The 27,035-nt window shown below is 40.8% G+C and overlaps 3 protein-coding genes across 3 annotated transcripts; 2 read left to right on the top strand and 1 right to left on the bottom strand.

Annotated features, from left to right (window-relative positions):
- The first annotated feature begins 1,691 nt into the window (after window positions 1-1,691).
- Window positions 1,692-8,033, top strand: LOC308113700 (cytosolic sulfotransferase 1-like). Its single transcript, XM_080470133.1, has 7 exons — window positions 1,692-1,908; window positions 2,438-2,566; window positions 2,704-2,804; window positions 5,689-5,815; window positions 5,902-5,999; window positions 6,095-6,269; window positions 6,348-8,033. Exons 1-7 carry the CDS (start codon window positions 1,770-1,772, stop codon window positions 6,464-6,466), a joined length of 888 nt encoding a protein of 295 aa, XP_080326259.1. The 5' UTR covers window positions 1,692-1,769; the 3' UTR covers window positions 6,467-8,033.
- Window positions 8,034-8,159: 126 nt separating this feature from the next.
- Window positions 8,160-12,074, bottom strand: LOC308113868 (cytosolic sulfotransferase 3-like). Its single transcript, XM_080470396.1, has 7 exons — window positions 11,851-12,074; window positions 11,267-11,395; window positions 11,026-11,126; window positions 9,609-9,735; window positions 9,413-9,510; window positions 9,144-9,318; window positions 8,160-9,053 (listed from the first exon to the last, which is right to left on the bottom strand). The coding sequence occupies exons 1-7, from the start codon at window positions 11,987-11,989 to the stop codon at window positions 8,944-8,946; spliced, it is 879 nt and encodes a 292-aa protein (XP_080326522.1). The 5' UTR covers window positions 11,990-12,074; the 3' UTR covers window positions 8,160-8,943.
- A 3,760-nt stretch (window positions 12,075-15,834) lies between these two features.
- Window positions 15,835-24,610, top strand: LOC308113658 (dynein heavy chain domain-containing protein 1-like; the record flags this gene model as incomplete). The annotated part of the gene is made up of 5 exons (XM_080470052.1): window positions 15,835-17,869; window positions 20,257-20,387; window positions 22,588-22,716; window positions 23,798-24,211; window positions 24,293-24,610. The coding sequence occupies 5 exons, from the start codon at window positions 15,835-15,837 to the stop codon at window positions 24,608-24,610; spliced, it is 3,027 nt and encodes a 1,008-aa protein (XP_080326178.1).
- Window positions 24,611-27,035: the final 2,425 nt, after the last annotated feature.

Below are 27,035 nucleotides of genomic sequence, written 5' to 3'. Positions count from 1 at the left end.
CCCAGTATGATGACAGAGGTTTGGGAGGGCTAAGCTACCTTGTACTTTTGGTCTCTGCAGTAGCTCAGTTTGCAACCTAGAGTTCTTACCATTCCATAAAAATGAAATTATAGCCTTACCAATAGCTTTAAAAAAACATTTGGGGAGCCACACGGTGGCGCAGTGATTAGCGCTCTCACCTCACAGTGAGAAGATTGTGGGCCTTTCTGTGTGGAGTTTGCATGTTCTCCCCGTGTGAGAGTTGGTTTCCTCTGTGTGCTCCGGTTTCCTCCCACAGTCCAAAAACATGCATGTGTGGTCAATTAGTGATGCTAAATTGCCCCTCGGTGTGAATGTGAGTGGTTGCCTGTCTATATGTGTTTGCCCTGGGACAGACTGGCAACCTGTCCAAGGTGTATCCTGCCCTCACCCACAGTAGGCTGGGATCGGCTCCAGCACCCCGCGACCCTGAACTGGATAAGCGGGAAAGAAGATGGATGGAACATTTGGGGAGGTAAAGGGGTATGCAATGGAACAAATAAAGAATATGGGGGGTTGCATTCAATTTTACCTGCCAATGAAAAGTCAAGTGTTCTTCTTTTTTTAATGTCTTGTTTCATTTCTCGTATGAAGGTGAGAAATTTTTCTCATATAGTTTTTGCATATCGCTGGAAATATTAATGCTGAAAGACTCAAAGCCACTTCGGGACATTCGGAAAGGTAAAATATTACCTTTTCTTTGTAGAGCTGGATTGTTGATAGGACAGTATACACTTTTACTCAAGTTTATTTTGTATCCTGAGTCTCTTCAACAGACGGATACACTATGGACTGAGATGGATATAAAAAGTGATCCAGATGGGGCGCACCTGAAAGCTGGCCTTGGTGAATGGAGGACCGGGTATTTTTCTGAACTACTAAAAAAAAAAAAGGGAGTTTACCTACTTCTCCAAGGACCACTCCACCACTGACGTAAACAAATATTGCCACTCCACCCTGTCCTTCTCTGCATCCAATGAGGCAACTACCTTGGGCATCTCACCGGGTGCAGGAAAGGTAATTATAATTACGGTAATATCCGATGGATATTAGTGAAAAAATGCTGTCTCCTGATGAAACCAGTTTGGTTGACAGAAAAAGAATCATTCATTGAGGTTTCTAGACTTGAGGCCTTCACTAAATCTTTACGTAACTGAGCTATATGGTTAACCAGATGAAGGACCATCCACGTCTGAGCTTTACATTTGCAATTGCAAACAAAAATGGATCTCCAAGATACCCCTAAACAGCCCAAACACAAGAATATAATATCTGAGGAAAACAAAACATAAGGAAACAAGTAACTGTCCAGTCAAGTGATTTGGAGAACAAAGCTATAACAGAGAGAAAAAGCTCCCTCCCCTCGAGCCTCCCTCCCTGTTACAGGGCAGGATTTTCCACTCAGTAGCAATTCTGACGCAGCTAAAAAGAAGACGTAACTATATGGTTAACCAGTTGAAGGACCATCACAAGCTGAGCTTTACCTTTGAAATTGCAAGCAAAAATGTATCTCCCAACTTCTCCCAAACACCCCAAACACTAGATTGGAATGAGAGAAAGAAAGTTAATGAAACAAGTTACCGCAGTCATGTGATTTGGGATGCTGAGCTGTAACAAGAGAGAAAAAGCTCCCTCCCCTCGAGCCTTTCTATTTCGTCACAGGGTAGGACTTTCCACTCAGTAGGAATCAGACACGCTTAAAAGGAAGACATAACAAGAGGGAGAAAAACAAAGCAGGAATAGTGTAAATCATGGATTCACCTTCTCGACCAAAACTCTTTGACTTCCATGGAGTGTCAATGATCAGCCGTTTTACAGACAACTGGGAGGCCATTCAAAACTTTCAAGCCAGACCAGATGACATTCTTATTGCGACGTATCCCAAAGCAGGTAAGTTTGTGAAAATGAATAAATAATCCCTGATGCTGACAAACTCTTTGTGCAGAGCAGGGATGGAAATAGCATCCACAACCCACAACCAAGTGCGGCTTACTTTGTGTGCTATCTTTTAAAGCTTTGCATGGTCAAACACCTTGTCTTATTGTCGACTCCTGTGATACCTTAATAAGGCATTGAAAAACATTTTAATTCAGACTGGCCTTTTGCCTGTAACTGCTCATTTCTACTATTGTTTTATCTTGTATGTATCTATTGCTCTGTATTTTTATTGAACTTAATTCTGTTTTTATGATACTGCTTTGATTGCTGTAAAGCACTTTGTCATCTTTATCTGGGAAAGGTGCTCTATAAAGTGGCAGATGGACAAAAAATGTAATTTCCATTTCTTATGTTTCCTTTGCAACACTGATTGACTTGCTCTGTCGGTTTACCACATGGAACATATGAGATTCATTCCAGGTAATGTTTGATGGTGGTGGTAAAAGTAAATGTTTGATATGAAGCCTGTTTATCTCTCTAGGAACAACATGGGCCGACTACATTCTTGAGTTATTGTACTTTGGTCAGATGTCTCCAGAGCGTGTGAACACCTTGCCCATATATGAAAGAATACCTTTCTTGGAGGCCACCTACCAGAAATTGGATTCAGGTTAACATTTAAACATATTTACAAAAGTTTTCTGCAAACAATGAAGTTTATGAATAGGTTCAACAAGTTATCTGATAACACATTTCAATTTAATGTTTTCTGTTGTTTTTTTTATCATTATCCTTTTGGATACACAGGAACAGGCCTGGCAGACAAGCTCCTCACCAGCCCCCGTCTCATCAAAACTCATCTGCCTGTCCAGTTTGTTCCGAAGTCCTTTTGGGAGCAAAACTGCAGGGTAAGGTAGCCTTTGTGATGTCTGTATGACTGCATCATCTAACCTTGGATCAATAGCTGTTGACAAAGCATATGATTCAATTCACTGAAGGTTAAAGGTCAAGAAACACAGTCAGTCAGAGATCAAAACCTTTACATTTTACTATGTCGGATCAATAGTGGTAAAGAAAACGGATGACTGAAATGTAGCACGGTGCAGGGATTAACTGAAGGTTGAATGACAAGAAAAAAATAGGAACAGGAACGTTGTTTCTTTTTTGTGGACGCTTGCCCCCCCCCCACTGAATAAAAGATAAAAAGAAATACCACCTTTTGGGACTTTAGCTGGAGAAGGTGTTTATGTCCTGGCATAGTGTAGTGTACGTCATTTCTGGTTTTGTACAGGTCATGGGGGGATTAAGACGTGTGTGCGAGAGTTAACATGCGGACCTGGAATAAAGCAGTCAATTGAGAACATTTTTACTGCGTGGTTAGTGTAATGCGAGATAAGAACACTACAAGTGGCGACGAGGATTCAAGACGGAACATGCAGTTAAGTCTGACGAAAAGAGGAGGAAGAAAAGAAGATGACGGCGCCCGTATCTCCCTCTGATGTGCCTTGGTGTGCGCTGGCAGAAGTGGTTAAATAGTTTCAAAATCTATTTGGCTGCTTCGGGAGTTAGTGATGCTGCACGGAAAAGAGCTTTGTGACTTCACTTGGCAGGTGCTGAAGTCCAGGACATCTTCATGCTGGATGATACCGGCGAAGATGACAATTATGATGCAACAGTGAACAAAATAGATGAGTATTTTGCACCGCAGACAAACATTCTCTACGAGAGACATGTGTTTAGACAAGCAGAGCAAGAACAAGGAGAATCAATGGACAGTTTTCTAAGCAGATTAAAGAAGCTGGCGTCCACTTGTGAGTTTGGAGATAATAAAGATGATTTCACACGAGAGGAAGTTATTGACAAATGCAATTCAAATGCACTGCGCAGACGGTTGTTGTGTGAAAGGGATTTGAAGTTGGCAGGGCTCCAAGAAATGGCCAGAGCAACGGAGACAGCAGATCAACAAGCTGCAAAGATGGAGAAATTAACAATTGATGCAGTGGAAATGAAACCAGGCAGAGTGAGAGGAAAAACACAACTGGCAAGACCCTGACCTCAACATAGTTCCTGAAGTGATGAAAAAGGAGTAACATGTTATCGTTATGGACGTGCCGGTCACATGAGCAGAGAACGCATCATTGTCAACAAGGGACATAAAGTGTAACAAATGTGGAAAACCGGAGCATTTCGCCAAGACGAAGAATGTGCACAAAGTGAGCAGAGTGTTAACCACAGTTACAGAAGACAGTGACAATGATGCTGACTATGTCTTCTCAGCTGTGAGTGGTGATAAGGAAGGAACACTGACTGTACATGTTAGTGAGCAGCCAGTGGAAATGTTGATAGAGTCGGGTGCTTCCTGTAATATTGTGAATGGGCCTACATTTAAAAAGATCTACTCAAGGGATAACATTAACTTAAAACCAGCAGACAAAAGGGTCTATTCATTTGGGTCTAGAAAACCACTTTAAGTGATATTGTTGAAAGGATGGGCACTGAGGTTGCAGCCATACAAGTTTAAGGTTGTGTACAAGCCAGGGCCGCAGAATGCAGCTGATTCACTGTCACGCCTCACAGTGAATCCACCAGTAGGCCTTGAGGACACAGAGGAACACATCTACCTTGTAGCTCAACATGCAGTGCGAAAAGCTTTCACTTCACGACATCAAGAGAGTTTGAAACATATCTGCAAGAAAATGGTGTTTCGTTTCGCCGGGTCACGCCATATTGGCCACAAGCAAATGGTGAAGTTGAAAGAGAAAACGGGACGCTTTGTGAAGCCATACGAGCAGCTCATGCAGAAGGCAAAGACTGGCTTGCTGAACTTGATGTTTTCTTGATGGCTTACCGCAGCACCCCTCACTGTGTTACATGTCGTAGTCCAGCGGAACTGCTGTTTAACTGCCAAATCAGGACCTTCTCTCGTTCTAGAACAGGATGGTAAGAGGATAATGCGTCACGCATCCTTTGTGAAGCTGGAGGTCCAGCCTGCACAAGTGTCACCAAGTAAGGATGGAGAGAGAGTGAACACAGAACCAATGAACACTCAACCTGCTGAATCGCATCAAGAAGTGGAAATCCAGCCGGGTGCATCACAAGCACCACCTGAAGAAGTGCCTCAGCAGGACATTGGACCTCAGAGAGCTAAGCAGAAGCCTGCTTATCTGATGGACTTTGTGACAGGGGCATGAGCCATAGAACAGCAGAATAATCTCTGGCAATTTTCTTGATCGCAGGGTTGTCTACCTCTAGCCACCTAGGGTGTGAATTTTGTAAATGTGCGAACAGAAAAGAAAACGATTTCAAATAAGCAAATGTTAAGTTTGGTTTAGGTTGAAGGGTTGTTTGCTCTTTATACAAATGTTTGCACGTGTGTTGTGTTATGGCAAGTAGTAGAATTGTTTACAGGTTATTTAAAGTGTAATGTTTGTTTTTGTATAACTGACTTATTCTATTGAGAATTGAAGGAATAAAGCAGTCAGCTGAGAACGTGTACTGCGTGGTTTGTGTAATGCAGGATAAGAACACATTGTAATTTGAACCAACATCATTAACTCAGAGGCTGAGATTCTTCTTGATTAAAAGATAACACAAACAAACACAAACAAACAAACAAATAAATAATACCTTGTTGAGAAGTGTCAGCTCAGAAAATGATTTAAAAAAGAATCACTGTGTCCATAAAACATTTTAAGAAACCTGCACCCCAGTTTGAAAAATTACAGGTTGGTTGGATGTGTTTGAGTTTATTTCCTTGAGTGGAATTTAATAAAATAAATTTCAAATCTGCAGATGGTCTATGTTGCGCGCAATGCAAAGGACAACGTGGTGTCTTATTTTCACTTTGGGCGCATGACTTTTGTTCAACCAGAACCTGGAGATTGGAACAGCTACCTTCAGAAGTTCTTGGCTGGGAAATGTATGTACATATTAATGTTGATGTCATCAAAAGGAGAAAATATGTGCCTCACTTAACTACCTACACATGCTGTCCTGTGGCTTTAGTGGTGTTTGGATCCTGGTACGACCACGTGAATGGCTGGTGGAAGAAGAAACAGACTTATTCAAATCTCCACTACATGTTCTATGAAGACCTTGCTGAGGTAATCTTATTGTTTTGTGGATGTCTTCATGTTCAGAGCACACTTTGTGAAGCTTCCCTCAATTGGAAATGAAGATTCCTGATTGTTTCTTTCAGGATACTGGACGGGAAATTGACAAACTCTGCTCCTTTCTTGGCTTATCTCCTTCAGCTGAGGAGAAAGCCAGAGTTATGAGTGAAGTGAAGTTTGACAACATGAAAAACAACGTGATGACCAATTACTCTACAAATCCATACATGGATTTCAAAATCTCCTCATTCATGAGAAAAGGTACAGTGAATGATTGTATTAGAGCAAAAGATCAACTGAACTGAAATCAGTCCTGACTGAGTCTCTGTGGTTCTGCAGGAAAAGTCGGTGACTGGAAGAATCACTTCACCGTGGCTCAGAATGAAGAGTTTGATAAAGACTACAAGAAGAAGATGAAGGATCCCACTCTTCAGTTCCGCACTGAAATTGGAAAATAATTCGAATTAAATCAAACTTTTAAGCTGCCATTATGCATACATGTCAAAGATAAGTCAATTAATGAATAACAATTCTAGAATCCTACAACAGGTAAAAAGGGGCCATTAGTTAAAAGCCTTTTTGAGAAACAAAAATACGTAGTGAGTGTAGATGTCAACATGCTTTTTGATTGGCTGGATGAGGTGTTTTAGACATTTAAGATGTTTTTATTATGGGGTAAACTTGGTGATCTTGAGCTCTGAGCATCATATAATGAAACACAAAGCATCCAAAGCAAATGACTACACAGATACTCTTGGTTAAACATTTTAGTTTTAAAAAGATACAATTTAAAGGTTCATTGGTCATTTATTTGAATATTGTATTTAAAATTTTTGTAATTAACAAAAGATACATGTACAAAAATACTCCCCATCTCCATACATAAGAGAACAAAAAATAAATACATAGATAAATAGAACATAAAGTAAGAGGCAATGTCAATAACCTGAGCTTAGCCAGGTATTTTGTGGTGTATCAATTTGGTATCTTTTTTTACAATAAGTCTGATAAAGGTGTTGGCAAAGTGTCGATGTAGGTCAAGTAAGTTGCCAAATCGTAGGAAAGATGCTGTATTTTTTTCTCAGGATGTACACGATCTTTTCAAGTAGGACACATCCGTTCATCTCCATTAATCATCTAGTTATGGAGAGATAAGAGTCAGACTTTCATGTCACCGCTTGATTAAACATTTCCTAGCATTGCACAAGGCTATTTCAAAACATCTCTTCTGCGAGTTCTTAAAATGTTCTTTAATGGTTGTAAAGTTCCCCCGTAGGCACATTTGTGGCTCCAATGCAAAGGTAAATCCTGCAAGTCTTGTAATGTCACTAAAGTCATGCCGAGGGGGCGGAGATGACCTTGGAGGGCAGCAGCGGCAGAATGGGAGAGCGTGTGTGAGCTCGTTTTCAAAACAACCTGCTTTCGGGCTCCTAAAGAGCTGCACCGTGTGGATGATCGGCCAAAAACGATGCGGTTACATGGAACGGCATTGTCATGTGGACGTCCGCATGACATTTGGCGGGTGGCAGGTGCTAATTTCCATCACAGACAAGCACACACACTCATATATTCACACTGAGGAGCAATTTAGGGTCAAAGCGTGTGGAAACCGGAGTAGAGGGAGGAAACTCACGCACACACAGGGAGAGCGTGCAAACTCCTCACAGAATGGCCTGGCCGTCCTTCCTCCTCATTTCTCATGTGATCTAATGTACCAGGCAGTTCTGGTTCTGATGCCTGATGGAGGTGGTGTATCATTCATGTATAACTCTCTGATATATATAATCTCTCTGAACCTCATGCATTCCAACTGGAAATTACACAAGCCAGTCCAACTTGATGTAGTGTTGTTGTGAGCACCTGGAGGGAGGTTCTCTCAAACAGAAAGGAGTGGGTGTGTCGGTGACGTGAGGGGGTGAGTTGGTGACGGGGAGGTGTTAAAAGAAGAAGTGCGGTGACGCACGAGAGAAAAATGTTTGATAGGTGAGCTGTCATGTTGCTGGAGGCAATAAAGAAAGCGGACTCGACTCCTTCGTCCGTCTCATCTTTCACAGCCTCCACAGTGTATCATTTTAAATGAATTCTCTTTAAATATATTACTGATAGTCATTAGTCGGTGACTTTAACATTCATGAAGATGTTGACAATGATAGTCTCAACATTGCATTTATTTCATTGTTAGACACACTTGGCTTTTGGCAGGAGGTGAATAAACCCACTTATTATTTCAATGACGATTGATCGTGTTCTCGGCTGACGGTATAAACATTGATCACTTAAACGTTTTTCCTCACAACCTTCTTATGTTGTCAGACCACTTCCTGATATCATTTGAAATTGCATTAATTGGCTTTACAGCACCTGGAAAGAAGTTAAAATATGGATGTCTGTCAGACAAAGCCGTGATTTCAGAAAATAATTCTGCAATATCTACTTCAATTCCATCTGTGGATCCAATGGAAAGCAGTTATCTTAGCATTAGTCCCACTCAGGTTGATTTTCACACTATACATGCTTCCTCTAAAATTTTTAATCCTTCATTAAACTTGTATAACTTTTAACGAGGCTCAATCGCCTTTGTTTGCTTAAGTTGAATTGTAGGTTTTTTTTCTGTAAAAATGTGGGTTGTATTTTGCACAAGTTATTTAAAATGGAATTGAATTGTAAATAAAATTTAATAAAACATTGTTCAAGCATTGATTTCTCTTGGTTTGATATTTTGTCTGCCATTCGTTTTATTAAATCTCTTCCATTGAAGAATTCAAGAGGACTATTGAAAATCAGTTTAGAGTCAGAGGATTTGGATGGTTGATTTTGCGTTATATGATTTTCAGAGTTCAGATTCACAGTTAGGGTAAGAAACTTCACAATAAAATGCCTCATCCAGCCATTCAAACTCCATTTTGACATTTGCAAGCATTATGTATGGTTCTTTTCAAATTTCAGTGCGGAACTGAAGAGTAGGATCAATCTTCTTCTTGTAGTCTTCATCAAACTCTTCATTCTGAGCCACAGTGAAGTGATTCTTCCAGTCACCGACTTTTCCTGCAGAACCACAGAGACTCAGTCAAGATCTGATTTCACTTCAGTTCACTTCTTTTTTTTTTTTTGCTGTAATACAATCATTCACTGTACCTTTTCTCATGAATGGAGAGATTTTGAAATCCATAGTGGGATCTGTAGAGTAATTGGTCATCGCATTGTTTTTCATGTTGTCAAACTTCACACCACTCATAACTCTGGCTTTCTCCTCAGCTGAAGGAGATAAGCCAAGAAAGGAGCAGAGTTTGTCAATTTCCCGTCCAGTATCCTGAAAGAAACAATCAGGAATCTTCATTTCCAATTGAGGGAAGCTTCAGAAAGGTGCTCTGAACATGAAGACACCCACAAAACAATAAGATTACCTCAGCAAGGTCTTCATAGAACATGTAGTGGAGATTTGAATAAGTCTGTTTCTTCTTCCACCAGCCATTCACGTGGTCGTACCAGGATCCAAACACCACTAAAGCCACAGGACAGCATGTGTACTTAGTTATGTGGGGTAAATATCTTCACTTCTGTAACACTGACATGATGACATCAACTTTAATATGTACATACATTTTCCAGCCAAGAACTTCTGAAGGTAGCTGTTCCAATCTCCAGGCTCTGGTTGAGCAAAATTCATGCGATCAAAGTGAAAATAAGACACCATGTTGTCCTTTGCATTGCGCGCAACATAGACCATCTGCAGATTAAAAAAAAATATATATATATATGTTACTCTTACATTGGCACAAGGAAAAATAAACTGCAGTTTTACAGACTGGGTTTCAGGTTTAATTCAAATTATTTGCATTAAAAGAAAAAGAGTTGAAATGATTGGGTTGACTGAAGACCTGAGAAAAGCTGAGGAAGGAATTCATAATGTGCAATATCACAAAGAGAGTGATCCCGTTTCAAACTAATACCAAATAAAGGCTAATACAAATAAAAAGTTTGATCTTTTCAGAAAGAGTGTTTACATTGAAACTCTGGTTGTTTTCGCCAACCAGAGGACTCAGAGGCCCTGGGGTAATGACAGCCTTGGACTGATGCATGGTTGAGAGATTTACCTGAGTGATACCCAGTAACGAGCCATAAGTGATATGTAGTGTTATCAATTTAAACTACTAACTGAAACCAGCAAAGGTTCTAATTGTGACACAAAAACACCATGGCAGGATGACATGACACACAAAACCCTCTTCACTCCTGCTTGCCAACTTCCAAATATCAAACTAAACTAAACTAGATCAACTAAGTAACTACACGAACTTCGCAATAAAAACGCAACACAACACAATCATTACCAACACTAACAAACCTAATATAACCATAATAAAGACAGTGAAACTCCGCCAACCCAACTCCCACAATGCATTGCAGCGATCATCTCTGTGATGCTACAATATGTTTCGGCTGGCAAGTGTTAATCTAGCAAAATCAAGATCGTAAAACACCATTAAAGAAACTTAAACAATTATTTAATAGCAGTCTCCATACTCTCCCAACAAAATATATCTCATGACACTGCAGCGCATCCGTTGTTTATGTTGGAAACGCAGAGAAAATGAAAACAACTCGGACGGCAGAGCTGTCTGAGGTGCTGAAACCACTGTTGGCCTTTCCTTTGCTGAAGGTCTGGTAGCTCAGGTGTTGGTCTCCCATCTTTTAAAAGCTGGCGTTTTTCCTCAAAAGAAAATTGTGAAAATCTCTTTATCATCTCTAGCGCTGTCATCCTGCCTGTTAACCCGCAAACTAGCTAGAGAGCGTAGCAGCACTGTATCAATTCATGAATGCACTGTGAACGTACGTATAGCATTTAGCATAACACGGTTACGTCCAAAGGCAGCGTAGCGATCTGCCTTTTTACGTAAAGGATTTTCATATTGGGGAACTCACTGTGCATGCGCAAACTCATCCAAGTGAAGATCATATTTGAGACCCCCCCCCCCCCCCCCCGATGTTAGACGATGCATCACAAAGGCTACCTTACCCTGCAGTTTTGCTCCCAAAAGGACTTTGGAACAAACTGGACTGGCAGATGAGTTTTGATGAGACGGGGGCTGGTGGGGAGCTTGTCTGCCAGGTCTGTTCCTGTATGGAAAAGTAAATACCCAGATTCTGTTAGACTGTATAGGATAATGATAGTGTGTTGTTAAGCAAGGGTTTTATTTCATTCATGTTTTAATAAATTCCCCTCTTTATAAAAAATGGGATTATGTGTGATTGTCAACCTGAATCTATATCCGGGCACGTGAGCTCCAAGAAAGGTACTCTCTCATAGATGGGCAATGTGTTCTGACGGTCTGGAGACATCTGGCCAAAGTACAATAACTCGAGAACGTAGGAGATCCATGTTGTTCCTGGAGAGGGAGGGAGAGAGAGAGAGAGAGAGAGAGAGAGAGAGAGAGAGAGAGAGAGAGAGAGAGAGAGAGAGAGAGAGAGAGAGAGAGAGAGAGAGAGAGAGAGAGAGAGCGAGAGAGAGAGGCTTCAGCAAAGATTTACTTTTTTCACGCCCATGGAATCTTAAGTGGATTGAATCTCAAATGTTCTGCAGAAATGAATGTGAGTGGGAGAGGGGCGGTGTGTGGGATGATGGGAGGGTCTCTGTTTTTAACACTTTGTGCTGCATTTTATTGTATGAAAAGTGCTTTACAAATAAATGTTGAGTGGATTGATAGACTGAGATATTCCATAGAGAGGCATGCAACCAAAATAAGAAGTGAAGTTAACAATACATAAGAAGTGAGTTATGGTGTAGTAAAGGTCAGCTCTGTTTGTCAGCCTCTGCAAATATTAATCAAGTTGTCAAACTTACCTGCTTTGGGATATGTCGCAATAAGGACGTCGTCTGGTCTGGCTTTAAAGTTTTGAATGGCCTCCCAGTTGTCGGTAAAAGCATTGATCATCGACACTCCATGGAAATCAAAGAGTTTTGGTCGAGAAGGTGAATCCATGATTGACACTGTTCCTGCTTTTCTTTTCTCCCTCCTGTTAGGTCTTCCTTTCAGCTGCGTCTGAGTCCTATTGAGTAGAAATTCCTGGACTGTGACCTTATAGTAAGGTTCAAGGGGAGGGAGCTTCCTCTCTCAGTTATAGCTCAGTACTCCAAATCACATGACAGTGCAGTTACTTTTTCCATTATCTTTTGTTTCTTTCAGGTATTGTAATCTTGTATTTAGAATGTTTTGGGGTAGTTTGGAGATTCATTTTTGTTTGCAATTTGAAAGGTAAAGCTCAGGCTTTGGTGATCCTTTAACTGCTTAACCATATAAATCCCCATTTACCACAAAGGTGAACAGCAAGAATTAAAAACATTAAATTACACTGAATATAAATAATGGGACTTCTGAGAGGATGTCCACCCAGACAATAACTTCAACTACGACATCACTGACAACTGCCGCTATTACTCTGAAAATTAAGTCAACAGGACAATTCAAATGGGCTATAAACTTTCTATTACACATTTCAATAGTAGGAGCTTATATTCAAACTTCAGCCAAATCAAATCGAATCTAGATCAGCTCAAACAACCCTTCAGTATTATTGCCATCTCTGAAACATGGATCAGCACTGAGAAGGGAGCTGACTTTCAACTGCAGGGATATGAGTCCAACTACTTAAACAGAGAAGGGAAGGTGGTTGGAGGGGTAGTTATATATGTGGGTGTAAACCTGAAATATAATGGTCGAGAATGAAATCAAATGACAATGACGAGTGGTCGAGAAAATGACAACAACAATTAAGGATGTATTTGAATACATAACAGCTGAACTCAGTATGGAAAAGGAAAAAAATATAATTGGACGCAGCACTTACTTACTTATCCTCAATATTTCACTAACAATGAAAAGGATATTGATAATATGAATGATGTGGTTAATGACTTCAACAAGTATTTTGTAAATGTCGAACTGAATCTGGCAGAAAAAAAAATCAATAATCCTGGAGCAGATGATGGGTGGAACAAAACGTTAATTAATGGGAATCCAAACTCAATGTTTCTCACTGCAGTGGAGGAGAGCGAAATAATAGATATTGTAAATAAATGTAAAAGCAAGACGTCGCTTGACTGTGATGTATAGATATGACAATAGTCAAAAGGTTTATTGAAGCAATTGCTCAGTCTCTAACATACATCTGCAATCTGTCATTCCAATCTGGTAAATTCCCAAAAGAAAAGAAAACTGTGAAAGTCATCCCACTTTATAAATCTGGAGACAGACAAAGATTCAATAACTATAGGCCCGTAGCTCTACTTCCACAATTTTCCAAAATCCTAGAGAAGCTTTTCACTCACAGATTGGACAAATGTATTGACAAACACAAATTGTTGTCAGTAACCCCAAATGAATTCAGATCACAAAGATCCACCTCAATGGCATTAATTGAATCTATAGAAGAAATCAACAGCTACATAGACAAAAAGAAATGTGCTGCAGGAGTGTTCATAGATCTAAAAAAACAGCATTCGTACAATAAATCATGAAATTTTAAGAAATAAACTGGAGCATTACACTGTAACAAACCAACTGTGAAATCCACAGTAATTGACTGGCAGCAATTGACAAGTAAGTTACTGTAAAAAAAAAAGGAACAGTACTGTAATTGTACAATTAATCATAGTAATTACAATGTACTGTGGCTTATATTACAGTACTATTGTTGTAACTGTGAAATATAACACAATAATTACAATGTACTGCGGTTTATATTACAGTGCTATTGTTCTAACCGTAAAGAAACCAACACCTACAAATCCTCATGTCGACCGTTGTGAACACTGCAGAATAGAGCCACCAGACTGGTTCATGAGGCCTCCTTGACCACACTAATGAGTCATTTAACTAAAACTTAAATTGTTGTAAAGTGTGTGTGTGTGTGTGTGTGTGTGTGTGTGTGTGTGTTTGTGTCTGTCTGAATGTTCTTTTTCCCATTCCGGCTGGGGGCGTGGCTTATTTTGCATATGACATACCTGTCCAGCTGTGGATTGATTTGCATATGACATCACGGGATAAATCATTTTCCTTTGAAGGTCTCTGTGGCTGGCTGGGTGGTTACAGAAACAATGGAAAGCTATCCAAACACAATGTTAAAAATTAACTGACCTTAAGACACCGAATATCTCTTGTTACATGTCAACATGAAGCAGGTATTTCAAAATCTTTGTCGAGGATGGGAAAACAGACTCTTTCAGATGGAGGAATTTGCACTCCCGGCTTGGCAACTGTGTGAGAATCAAGGTGGATTAAGAGAGAATGAAAAAGCCACAGAAGGCACATTTTCAAATTCTCCATCACTCGGCCAACACTCCTGCAATGATGCGAGAGTCATAGTAATTGGTGAGACTAAATAATGTCACAAATAAAGTCGGAAATTATGTAATGCAGGTGTAGTCATTGAGAGGAACCCGATACAAATTATTTCCATATGCAATATTCCAATATATGTTGTGTATTTCTCACTCAGGTCTAGAGATACTCTTTGTTGAGATAGAGAGTGATCTAATGACCTTGTCCACAATGTTGAAGTCACCACACAGTGTTGACTTCAGGTTGCAATTGAAGAACTTGGTTCAGTCACTACAAGAACTTGGTAAGTGGCTTAAAAAGTGTATATATATATATAAAAAATCAATATTTGCCTCAAACTGCAGGAACACATCAAAGATTTGTGCAGTTCTTCTCTTTCTTTAAACATTTATAGAGAAGCTGCTTGATGTATTCCAAAGATATCAGCAAATGTGGGGCTTCATGAGCAAAGTCTTTAGTGAAACATCGTTAAGTAATGAAAGAGAGGATCTGGTATGTCCTCGCACACAATTAACAAAACCTGTTTTGGAATGCTTTTAAAATAATTAAATATGTTTTTCTGTAAATTAGCATCATCTGTTTTGTTTTTGTGTTTTTCACAGATGCAGCATTTTCTACAAGTCGATGAGACATTCAAGGAAATCATGCAGGCTATATCATCTGACCCCCATATGTTGAACTTTGTCTCTACCAAGACAAAAGGCAGATTTCATGGTAGCAGCCTTTACCACATTTTATTGGATGGTTTGTCTACGATGGAGACCATATCCAACCAGATGACTGATCTCCTTGATGCAATCTGCCATCAGTATCCACGATTCTGGTTTTTGAGAGACAGGAACGTGATTGAACTACTCTCTTTTCATTCAACATCTTTGGCGCTTCAACGGTTTGTTAGAAAATGCTTTCAAGGGGTTGAATGCCTTGAAATGCAATCTCATACAAGCAATATGGAGACCTCTGAGACTACATCAGAAAACCAAAAACAGTCGAAGGTGCAGGGGATTTATGGTAGCCTTCAGGAACACATTTCTTTCACAAATCCCTTGGAACCAAATCCCGATGGTATCCTTTGGTTTTCTGCCTTTGAAAAACAATTAAAGTTGACCATGATACAATTCATGAAACAATGTGTTGTTCGTGAGCAGCCTGAACCATCTAATCATGATCCGACAAATGAGAAGGCAAAAAAAGAAAACCCACCGTGCGTTGCTGACATGTCAGAGAAAATGCAAACTATGTTAGCTACGCTTTCTGATTTTCCTCTTCAGTGTGTGCTGGTGGCTGAAGAGGCAGCATGGTGCCGAGCTGTGGTCCAAGCTTTCCAAGAATCAAATCCCCTGAGGTTGAGCCATATGAAAGCACTCAATGCAGCAAAACTCAAAGAGCTTGGCCGTACCATTAGGGATGGACTCACAGGGTTTAAAAGTGAACCCTCGGCTTCCAAGTACAGAATGATGTGCCTGCGAGCATTAGCTCATTTAACAATGAATCATTCACAGCAGCTATCTCGACTCGCACAAGTACAAATCCCATTGGAGTCATCTTTCGAGTGGCAAAGTTTGATAAAGTATTCTGTAAACTCAGAAGATGTGAGTCAGCAAGACAATGCTCACACAACATGTTACATTGATGTTTTGGACCATCGCCTCCCGTACGGATTTGAGTATTTTGGCCCAGAAGATTTAACGATCGCCTTTACACCATCCACAGATCAGGCTATGCTGGGAATTCTCCTTGCTTTGGAAAACTTCGGATGTGGGATAGTGAGTGGACCTCGCAAGTCTGGAAAAAAAACCACTGCACTCCATTTAGGGAAAGCTCTGGGGCGACAAATTGTTGTCGCACAGTGTTGTCCAAGCATGACACTCAGTGTTATTCAGAACCTGCTGCTAGGTTCTCTCCAAACAGGAGCATACCTTTATCTGGACTCAGTGAATTTACTAACACAAGGCATCCTGTCAATACTGGGACAACATCTGCTGATCATACATCAATCTTTCGCCAAGCTCAGAAGCAAAATGAATCAGAGGATGAATGAGAAGCCAAAGGACAGAACTGGTCATAACATTGAAGATCTAGAATACCACATGGAGTTTGCTGGGAAAAACATTTCTACCAGCCCAAACTATGGGTGTATTCTGACCTCATCTCAGTGGTATCCGTCCAATATTCCAGACATTCTGCAGTTTGCAATGAAAACCGTTGCATTAGAGTATCCAGACCACAGGATCATTGCAGAAGTAATGCTGACTTCACTTGGGTTCTCAGATGCCATGTCTTTAAGCCACCGTCTGGTGTCCTTACTCAGCCTGGCCAGAGATTCCCACTCACTACCTGGGTTTTCCTCTGCTAGTCAAAACGGCTTTCTTGATATCTTACAAAAGATCATCGCTGCCTCCAAAATCCATTTATATCAAACTATGCAGCAGCGAGAAATATCAAATGAGGCATGTTTTAGAGCTGATGCTTGTTTGTTTTCGCAAGTCATACCTGAAAACTTCAAAGAAACAGAAAAAAAAGAAAGTGAAAGGCTTTCCAAGCTACGCAAATCTCATCTGCCTGTCGTACGGGCTTTATTGGAAGAGACAGCTATTGTCAAAGCAATCCTTTCTGTCTTGATACCTGAGCACAGTAAAGCCTTGCAGTTCTACACCATTTTCAAGGAAACATTCCCCAGAGTGTGCCACATCCCTTGTTATCAACAATCTATTGAAGGAATGGAAAAGAACCAACTGCAAGATGCAGTTAGAGAAGAATTACAACAAAAGCAGTTTTATAATGACCCAGAAATAATTAGTAGTACTCTGACACTCTACCAGGCCATGAAAGTCTCCCAGGCTGTTATCCTCGTCGGCCCCTCAGGTAGCGGAAAGACCACCTGTTACAGTGCCCTCGCTGGAGCACTCAATAGTTTAGCTGCCAAGTCAAGGAGAGATCTGTTTGAAAATGACAAAACCATTGTAAAGGAAGGACTACAAATCTGTGCTTCAAGCTGGAGTTTTGTGAATTCTTTTGTTTTATTTCCTAATGCCATGTCCCACGAGGAGCTATTTGGCAGATTCTGTGAAAAGAGAGGATGGCGAGATGGAGCTGTCGCAAAGGTGTTGAGAGAACGACATGGTCACACCCACCCTCAAACCAACATCAATGAGATGGGAAGTCAGGGCACGTCAATAGTGAAGTGGTTGGTTATGGATGGGGAGCCTTTAGGACAGCCGAGCTGGTTGGATTACCTCACCACGCTGTGCTCCAATCAGGGTCCATGCTTGAGACTTCCATCAAGTGAAACCTTGGTGTTGTCCCAATCAAATTTCAAGCTACTCATTGAGATGACAGATTTGGATTGTGCAACTCCCTCCTCGGTGACCTCCTGCAGCCTTGTTTTTTTCACATGTGTTGATCTATGGAAAGCTGTATGGGACAGTGAAATGGCTGCTCTCTCTTTTGAGCACAATCTGGATCAAGGAGTCACGCAAATGTGGAATTGTCTCGCTGAAGATCTTTTTCAGAGCACTCTCAGTTCAGCAATCCAAAATAATTTCACATCTGCAATCCAAACTGAAGGAAAAGACTGTAGAAACCCTGTATGTGGAATTCAAGAGGTTATGTCATTTGTCAGGATCCTGCGAGCTCTTTTGCTCCACTTCAGGAAAGAAATTGAAGAACTCCCACAAATGGACAAACAAGGTATAACTATTACTTTTAAACTTAGAACTTTGCCATATGAGTGTAGGTATATTAAAAAATATATATAATATTCTAATATTACATATTCTTTCTGTTTGACCAGGTGTACATGTACATGGTGCCAAAACACCAGGCACAAAGACTCAAAATGAGCAACAACTGATCATCAGAGATGTTTTTCTGGTGGCATACATTTGGGGATTTGGTGGCCATCTGCACACTTGGTAAGAAAAACACCTTGGAACTTTACCATATGATCCATATTATAAATGACATGTACACGAATAATCAAAATTAGTACATACTTTCTCCCAACACTGTGCTTTTGTTTCTGATTCAGCCACTGGACGAAGTTTGACACTTTGGTACGCAATGTACTGTTTGCCTGTCGGTACAAGATTGTGGTTCCTGAGAAAGTTAGTCTATTTGACCATTTTTTTAGCATTGACACCAAGATATATTCCAAGAACACGATGGTAACAAGCTCGATCATCCCAAAGGTTTGTCCTAAATGTAACAATTATATTGAAAAATCATATAATTCAAATCAAGGAAACAACTTACGTCTTCTGTTTTTGTTTTTGTCTTTGAATAGAATGAGAAATACACATTTCTAATGAAAGTCATGCTGGAGGCAAACCAGCCCTTGTTGCTTGTGGGAGAACCGGGTTCTGGAAAAAGCACTCTATGCAAAAACTTGCTAAGGTTTGACAAGCCACACATCAGCCTGCCAGCCAGTCCACTTCTGAGTTCCAGAGATATACGCACCGTACTAAAGACAGTCAGTCACCAAAAGAGGTGTCACGATACCGTACGATCCATGAAGAAACAGCAGTGCTTGCTCCTATTTGTAGATGATTTGCATGAAGCTCCATGTGGTGAGTCCAGAACAGTTAATGTAATTGGTGTTAAATCTCATTTTGCACTGTGTACACCAGTGTGATTCAATTATCTAACTCTTCTGTTTGTAGATGTTTTCGGGAAGGAATCTATAGCTCTAGAGACACTCCGACAAAGTATCTCCAAGAGAGAGACTGCAACATTTGACACCAATGACTTTGAACTGTTGAGTTCTGAGACTGTCGGCTACATGGCAACCTGCTGTGCCTCTGGATTGAGTAACCATCAGAGCAACGTGATGTCGTCACGACTTTCACGTCTGTTCTCTATCTTTGTGCTCCCTGACGCGGATGATGTTTTGCCGATCCATCCTCATTTCAAAGTCTGGCTCAAAGAAATTCAACCGAAGCACAGTGTGGAGGACTTGTCCGATTGTATCGTAACCGCTACTAAATGTCTCTATTATGCAGTACGGGACAAACTCCAGTACCCTGCGCAGCAGTCCCATTTCAGTTTTTCACATCACGACATTCAGAAGGTATTGTGCGGAATGTCCCTGCATCAATTTGACAACTCAAAGAGAGGATTCATCCAGAAGAAGGAAAATTCACAGTCCTCCACAAGGCCTCCACTTTCAGTCCTTCAGATAGTACACCTCTGGATACACGAATGCATGCGCACCTTCAATGACAGGCTATGCTCAGAACATGACATACAATCTGTTGTGTCACTCATAGCCATGACAGCAACAACACACTTTAAGGACAAAATGGTTGCTGAAATTGAATCAAAAATGTTAGCTGATTCATCCACTGTTGCAGGCCCTGCTATTTGCACACTGCCCCCTGACGCAGCATTCACCTGTCAGCCAACAGGCCACAATTCAAATACCCCAAATCTGTCTCAGTGGCCAAAACTCGCTGGCCAGTTTGTTCAGTCAGTCCTGTGGTCAGCTCATACAATGACTCAACCTTCCCATCTGTCTCAAACCATTTATTCAGAAGAGATGAGTTCAGAAAGTTATTCATTGCCAGCCCAGGTTGATGCGCATGTGAAGAATGTAATAACTAGGCTTGTATATGGCCCGAAGCTGTCTGAGGCGTGTGATTATGGATCGACCTGGTCTTATCAGGAGCAAGACCTTGATGCATTAGTGCAAGAGCTGTGTGCAATCATGGACAGAAAGGAGGGAGATGAAGCACTAAGAGTTCAACATGACCACAGCATCACAAGCAGTTACATCGTGCACAGGCAGCGAGCAACTCAACTATTACATATCTTCAGGGTTTTGCTCACACCTGGAGGGCATGGTGTACTGATGGGATCAAGTCCGGGAACAGGCCGCAAAACCACTGTGCGCTTGGCTGCCTGCCTGACAGGCTATCGCTTGATAGAGGTTTATGCTGGCAATGAAAATCAGTTGCATGAAATCCTGCAAGATGTTGAGAAACGAATTAGAGTGGACAAAGATAAAGTCATTGTCCTGGTCCATGAAGAAATCAGTGAACCTGTAAGGGAAGAATTACTGGTGACCATGTCCCAAAGAGCCTACCCAGTGCTTCACCCTGACAATGAGCTCAGGAACCATGTTTCTAGAGCAGCTGCTGTGAATAACTCAAGAAGACTAAGTCTTATGGACAGTTGGATATCTGACGCGTAAGTTTGCACTCAAACTCTCATTACACCGCTATTGTATTAGGAAATAAGACATGTTAATACATTTAGTCACTGAGGCCCCATTTACACAACAACGTTTTCTATTGAAAACGGAAAACTTTATGTGCATTTTGGGTGCCTGTTTACACGGGAATGTGACTTAGAACTGTTTTTGGAAAATGGCTTCCAAGGTGGAACATTTTGAAAATGCTCCGACTCTGTTTCTGTGGAAACGAAGCAAGACATAACTTTTTTAAAAGGCTCCATCTCCGTGTAAAGTTTTCAGAAATGCTGCTGCACATATGCACCACGGCCACAGTAAATATTTCTTTTGCACATGGATGAATAGATGGACAATAACAATTTTTACGTCCAGAGTGTCCTTACTCCCAGGCCATATTCCCCTGGGACTTGGTGGTTCTATGGTTGAGAGTCACCTGTAATAGCAATTCAACTTGCTCGTCGTTCCATATGAATGTCGGTGTACTCGCCATTGTTAATGCTTATAGCATATTTTTCTCTCTGTGGATGTGGTTTCTTTACAAAAACAACCAACAGCGCCAACTCATGGCCTAGCATGCCAACTACATAGATTTCAGCATTTCTACTGTTTCTGTGTATACGGTAATCATTTTCAAATTATTGCTGTGTAAATCTAAAAAGAAAACACAAAAACGATGTGAATACACTTGAGGGGGCCTGAGTAGCCTTTTTGACTGACATATTCAGTGCATGCAAATGTGATGCACTTGTAAATGATACAGAATTTCTTTTCAATCAGTCATCTGCACCAAGTCCAGCGAAATATCCATGTGTTCTTGTTGATGCCTTTCATCATGACAGTCAGCAATGAAACATCTGACTACAAAAGTCAACCTGGCACTGTGAGTATTATTGTTGAACTTATTTCTGAAATTGTACTGTATGTTTCGTATACATCTAGGAAACCCAAACCACAAACATAAAACTATAAATTGGCGAAAGGTAAAACACACTTCAATAACTATATCCAAAGACAATAAAATGGCGAGCAGCCTACATGCAGTCATTGAAAATGTTGACCAGGGTTATTATGTCGTCCGTCCGATTGAATTTGTTCACCTTTTCAGCTCCAGGCACAAATGGCCAAAGCAGTGAAGCTGAGCTGTTGTGTAGAAGTGTACCAGCCTTGGTCCCACCAGTGTTTGGTGGAAGTGGCAGCGCAATGTTTCAAAAAGCAACATTATATGAGTCAGTATAATATTACCAGCAACATCTAGTTTCCAATCACTTTTCATTGTTTTGACCTATTTTGTGGCTTTTCTTTCAAAGACATTAGAGAAGATCAGCTAGAGGCAACCAGCCTTTCTGTGGTTATGGCAGGAATTCATCAATCTGCCTGTCAGTATGCCTCTGTCCTTCTGAAATATCAGCCTTTCAGTCCTTTGACTTACTTTGGGCTGATCGCCCAGTTTGGTTCTCTCTGCAACCTCCTGCAACAGCCAAGGCAAAGGGAATCCGACAGGTATTTGGCATCGCAATGGAGTGTACAGTTCTTTTTGTTGTGTCATCAAAATACGTTTACTACATAAAAAAGACGTGTTTCTCTGTATTGAAAGTGTTTTATTTTTCAGAGTTGCCACCGTTCTTTGTCCTTTGGATATCCTGAATGGCGTGGCTAAGCAAAGGAAAGCACACATAATAACACTGCAAGAAAAGATTAATGTCATCCAGCAGGTGATGTAGAACAATTTACTATCTGATGTTTCAGTGGAATCACGTTCCATCTATCTGGCATGAGATGTCATTTTTCAAAGTCAAAAATAATTCAGGCAGCCTTCTAAATTGATTTATTGCACTTCAGAGGCGTTAATGAGAGAAATACTGCGCATCAGGCAATAGTATTAGTTATTTTTAGATATAGTTTAGCTCATTTACAAATGTCAAATTTTTTCAAAAGGGGAAATGCATTTGTAAATAATCCCCTGAGAGCAGTTCTATTGAGTTTGCTTGCACATGTTGATAACATATTTGTTATGTGTATATTCACACAAATTTTCTGCTCTCTCCTGCAGCATGAGAAAGAGACCCTGAGAGTTGTAGGCCATCAGAAAAAGTTGTATGAAGAAGCCAGAAGAAATTGTAAAGAACTGATGAAAGAACTGAACCACTTGAAGGAGGAGATTGCTAAACTTGAGACAATGGTAAACAGCTTTTTTTTTTAAATAAGCATAATTAACATCTGTAACCAGAATCTATACTATACTATTCGGACAATTCGTTTATTTTGTGCACTTTGAAGAATGATTCAGAACAATTATCCCCAAAATGAACTTTATGATCTGTTCCCCCCCCAGCTGAACCCTATGGTAATGTCTAGCGTCCTGATTCCCCAATGTTTAAATCTGGCTGACCTGGAGGAAGTGCGGCACTACAGAGATCCACCTGAGGGAGTGGTGAAAATCATGGATGCCATTTGTTTGTTGTTTAATTGGCCTCCAGGCTGGGAGAGTGCTAAGCAACTGCTTGGACAACCCAGTTTTTTCGAGGTGTGTGCAAATATGTCTTGAACTGATCCCAGCACTACATTTGGGAGTAAGCAGTTTCTGTTACGAAACTAAACCATTACAATTTCTTAGGTTTCGGGGAGTTCGTTATTGGGGTGAATTAACAACAGTAGATTAGACGCTCAGTCCCACTTCCTGTGCGATTAGTATAACCATTAAGCTTTTTTTTTAATTAAAATTATCTGTTTTCTAGAGGAGCAGTGCTCTGATGTATTTGCAGCCGTGATTTTAAATACTATTAGTTAGCATTAAAAGGAGCATTCTGCTGCTTTCTGCATGTTGGCAGTTTATCTCAGTCATTATCAATCAATCACAATTTATTTATATAGCACTTTTTGTACAATAAAATGTAGCACAATGTGCTTTACAGGGTAAAAACTATATAGAAACAATGATACCCTTCCACCCACCCCCTTCCATTTCATATTCACAAATGTTAAAAACTAAAAACTAGCTTAAACAGTAAGAATCAAAAAACAGGCTAAATATCAAATAAAAACAAAAATTCTACAACAGGTAAAAGGGGATTTTAGTTAAAAGTCTTATTATAAATGAAGGTTTTCAGTTATTTGCACACAAGAACAGTATGTTTCAGTGCAATGTCTGCAGGTTACCAAACGCAGGAAAAGATTAATGATACATATTGTGCGGAACTTCATTTTGTGTTATAGTTTTCAAAACTTTGTAAATTGTTTCTTGTTCATCTCCCCTTTCCAAGGATCTTCTGTTCTTTGACCAGTACAGCGTCACAAAGGAGCAGCTGCAGCAGCTTAAACAGATCATTTGCAGTCCACACTTTCTGTTTATACCAGAGATAAGCAAGGCCTGCGAGTCCCTGTGCCAGTGGATCCGGGCCATGTACCAGAGCTGCTGTATGCGCCAACAGCACTTTTTGAAGCAGCACTTAGAGGCACAGGCTGGTGAGACAAAACGTAATCTGTCCGTGGCCCGCGGGCGTGAGAAGGAGTCTACTGATTGTCTCGAAGTGGCAAACCGTCAGCTTCTATCAGTGAAAAAGGACCTGGAGGAGCAGACGCTGCAGCTGCAGAGTGTTGAGAGCATTGAAAAAGAAGTTTCTACATCTGCAAAGCAGGCAGAGATGCCTCATAAAGCCTGCAAGGCAACCGCTCAAGTAATGCCGATTTGATCAAATAACAGTGCATTACATGTTAACCTGAATATGTCACTTAATTTCCTCTTCTCTGCCCTGCAGGAAGCAAAATTACACAATCTCAGTTTAGTGGGTGATGGTCTTATCCTGGCTGCAGTCGTCTCATATTTAGACCCCTTTGGACCTGACATTCGCCAAGAACTTCTGAGCAAGTGGAAGAAGCTGTGCCATACTGGGATTATCAACATAAACCCAGAGGACCCCGGAACCTCCCGCTTTGAAAACTCAAACACGACAGCCCTTTCCCCGTTGTCTGGCTTTCCCATCCCTGTGACGGAGAGCCTGCAGCTGCCTCTGTGTCAGGCTTTAGGGATGGCTGAGTGGCAGCTTGTGGACACTCTGTGGGCAGAGGAGGGTTAAGGTTGTGGTTTTGGGCAGCGACCCGTCCAGCCGTTCATTTGGACGGTCAATTCTCATTAAAGATGCACAATAGAATATGTGTATAATGGTCATCATTACTTGTCACCATCTAATTTTGCCTGAATTCATCTTTTTTCGCCAACATAGAGCGAATTATCGGCTCGAGTACACAACTCACAACTGACTTCTGGTTTAGTATTGAGCCCAGTATCGAGCATCGTGATTGGTCAATTGATACCATGTGGTATATATGTTTTGAAAGGTGGCCTCTCATTGGTTCGTAATTCTTTGACTCATCTCGATGCGTTCAAATGCTGGGGCAGAGGGGAGGAAGGAATTTTCTTTCCAAGATGCTGAGGAATTATTTCTGCAGAATCCACACAGGTGGGACCAATTCTATGAACCTATGATTGATCTAATTTTTCATTTAAAAAACATTGACAAATGTTTGGATAACTGCACATCATTCATGTGTTTCATTGAAGAATGGTTCAGTGATTGCCAGGTGTTTGTCGGGTGTTTTTGGATCACCCTTGGAATACCTTCGCCTCCTGATTTATTGAATAAACTCTGAACTTTCTGGATTTGTCAGAGAATGAGACACAGCAGCAGCTTATTTCCTTTCTTGTATCATTACAACACGTAATTCTCTTTAATAACTTCTGTCTGGTCCAACTCTTCCACATGATCTAATCACAGTGTCGTCAAGCATGAAGTGTGATATCTCCTGCAGTGGTGCGTGTGATAACTTTTATACAAGATCAATACACAATGGAGAATGCACGTTATCAGCTGCATTGCTGTGTGTGTAAAGGTAGTGAGGTCAAAGGTCTTACTGCTGCTCAGCCTGGGACTAAATTAAGTTTGGGCAATAATTAACCATTCCAAAGTCAGTTCTCCTGGGGACAATAATGCAATCGCCCAGAAAATGCAAAGTCATTTGGAATCCACACATTAAATCTCACCCCTGGTTCTGCAGAAAGTCTCCACCTCTGAACCTGGTTCTGCAGATTTCCTCCTGTTCCAAGGGAGTCTTTTTTCTTTCCACCGTCTCCTTTGCTTGCTTGGGTGGAATTGGATTTCTTCCTGTAAAAGTGCCTTGAAACGACTGAGTTGTATTTCGCAAGATAAACAACATTTAATCTAATTTACCTTATTGGTCTGAAAATAAGACAAGGTATTGTGAGGCTGTCTTATGATTGAAATCGAAGGATGAAGACAGAACGACGTCTCTTCATCTTGTCTTTTAATCAATACATTGTAGTAAGAAAATTTTCTCTTTTTCATCATTGTGCTGTGGAATAAATGTCTAATTATCTGTAGAGCATTGTACAGGGCTGTGCAGTCGACATCAGTCTCGTCTTCTGGGTCTGTCCTGCAATGTCTTACATCAGATTGATTAGACAGATCAATGAGGTAATGGCTAACTTCAGCCAGTTTCTAACAGTCTTCACCAGGTAACTGAGTAGGAATCTTTCTATGCATTACATCGGTAATTGTGATGGCTCGATCAATCAGTCTTTGGGTCAATCCTTGGATGCCTCGAATACAATAACATCCACAAAAGACCGTAACTTTCAGTGAAAATAAGCCATTGAGTGAATGAGTCATTAATACCTGAGTTTTCATCAAGTTCTTCAGTGACTGAAGCCCTTGTCGAGCCTTAGCAACACAGCCATGTGGTGCTGTCTTATTGGGAATGACTCTGCAACTTTGGTCCCAAGACAATTTACACACCCCACCTAGATCCACCAGTATCAGGGGGCTCATTTGTAAAGGTTGCCAACGCACAAAACAGGTCCTGAAAAATGTGGACGCCACTTCCTATGGAAAGTTTGTGATCTTAAAAATTAAACTTTGCTACCATTACGCCAATTTTGAACCTTGCACATGCACATTTTGGAGGGCAGGGAAAACTGGCGGCGCTGATGGTGAGGCAGAGAACTGAAGCCTGATTCATCTCGTACATTTCATGTCTTAGCATATCATACTCACTGATCCACGTAATCCTAAACAGCCAACTTGCAGTGTTCTAGATGTGTTTCTTTAGGGAGCCATTACTACTGAATTAGCAGAGCTATGTTCATATGTCAGACTTTCATCTTCAAATGATACAGAGCGGTGGATAGAACTGATTGATTATCAATTGTGACAAGATGTGTAACGATCAGTCCCATTGTTAAGAAAGCATATAAATAGCGCGGTGACAGCTGTGCGTAAAGCTGCAGTGTGGATGCGCTGCAACGCCAAATAAGGTCAAGGTCTATAGCTTTCGATTCTGCCAAGCCATGAGGCTGGTTGCTTCCGTCTGGTCCGCCAAATCTCTTTAGTCCAGCCTTAGTGAAAATGATGAACCTTTGCTGATTGTAAAACAGCCAGTTTATCTAGTCTACATTCTGATCAATGGTTGACCACCAATACTGAT

The sequence above is a fragment of the Lipophrys pholis genome (genome assembly GCF_963383615.2).
Source record: "Lipophrys pholis genome assembly, chromosome: 8".
NCBI classification, from domain to species: Eukaryota; Metazoa; Chordata; class Actinopteri; order Blenniiformes; family Blenniidae; genus Lipophrys; species Lipophrys pholis.
The sequence above is the reverse complement of the archived record's forward strand: the minus strand, read 5'-3'. Positions and strand labels throughout refer to the sequence as shown.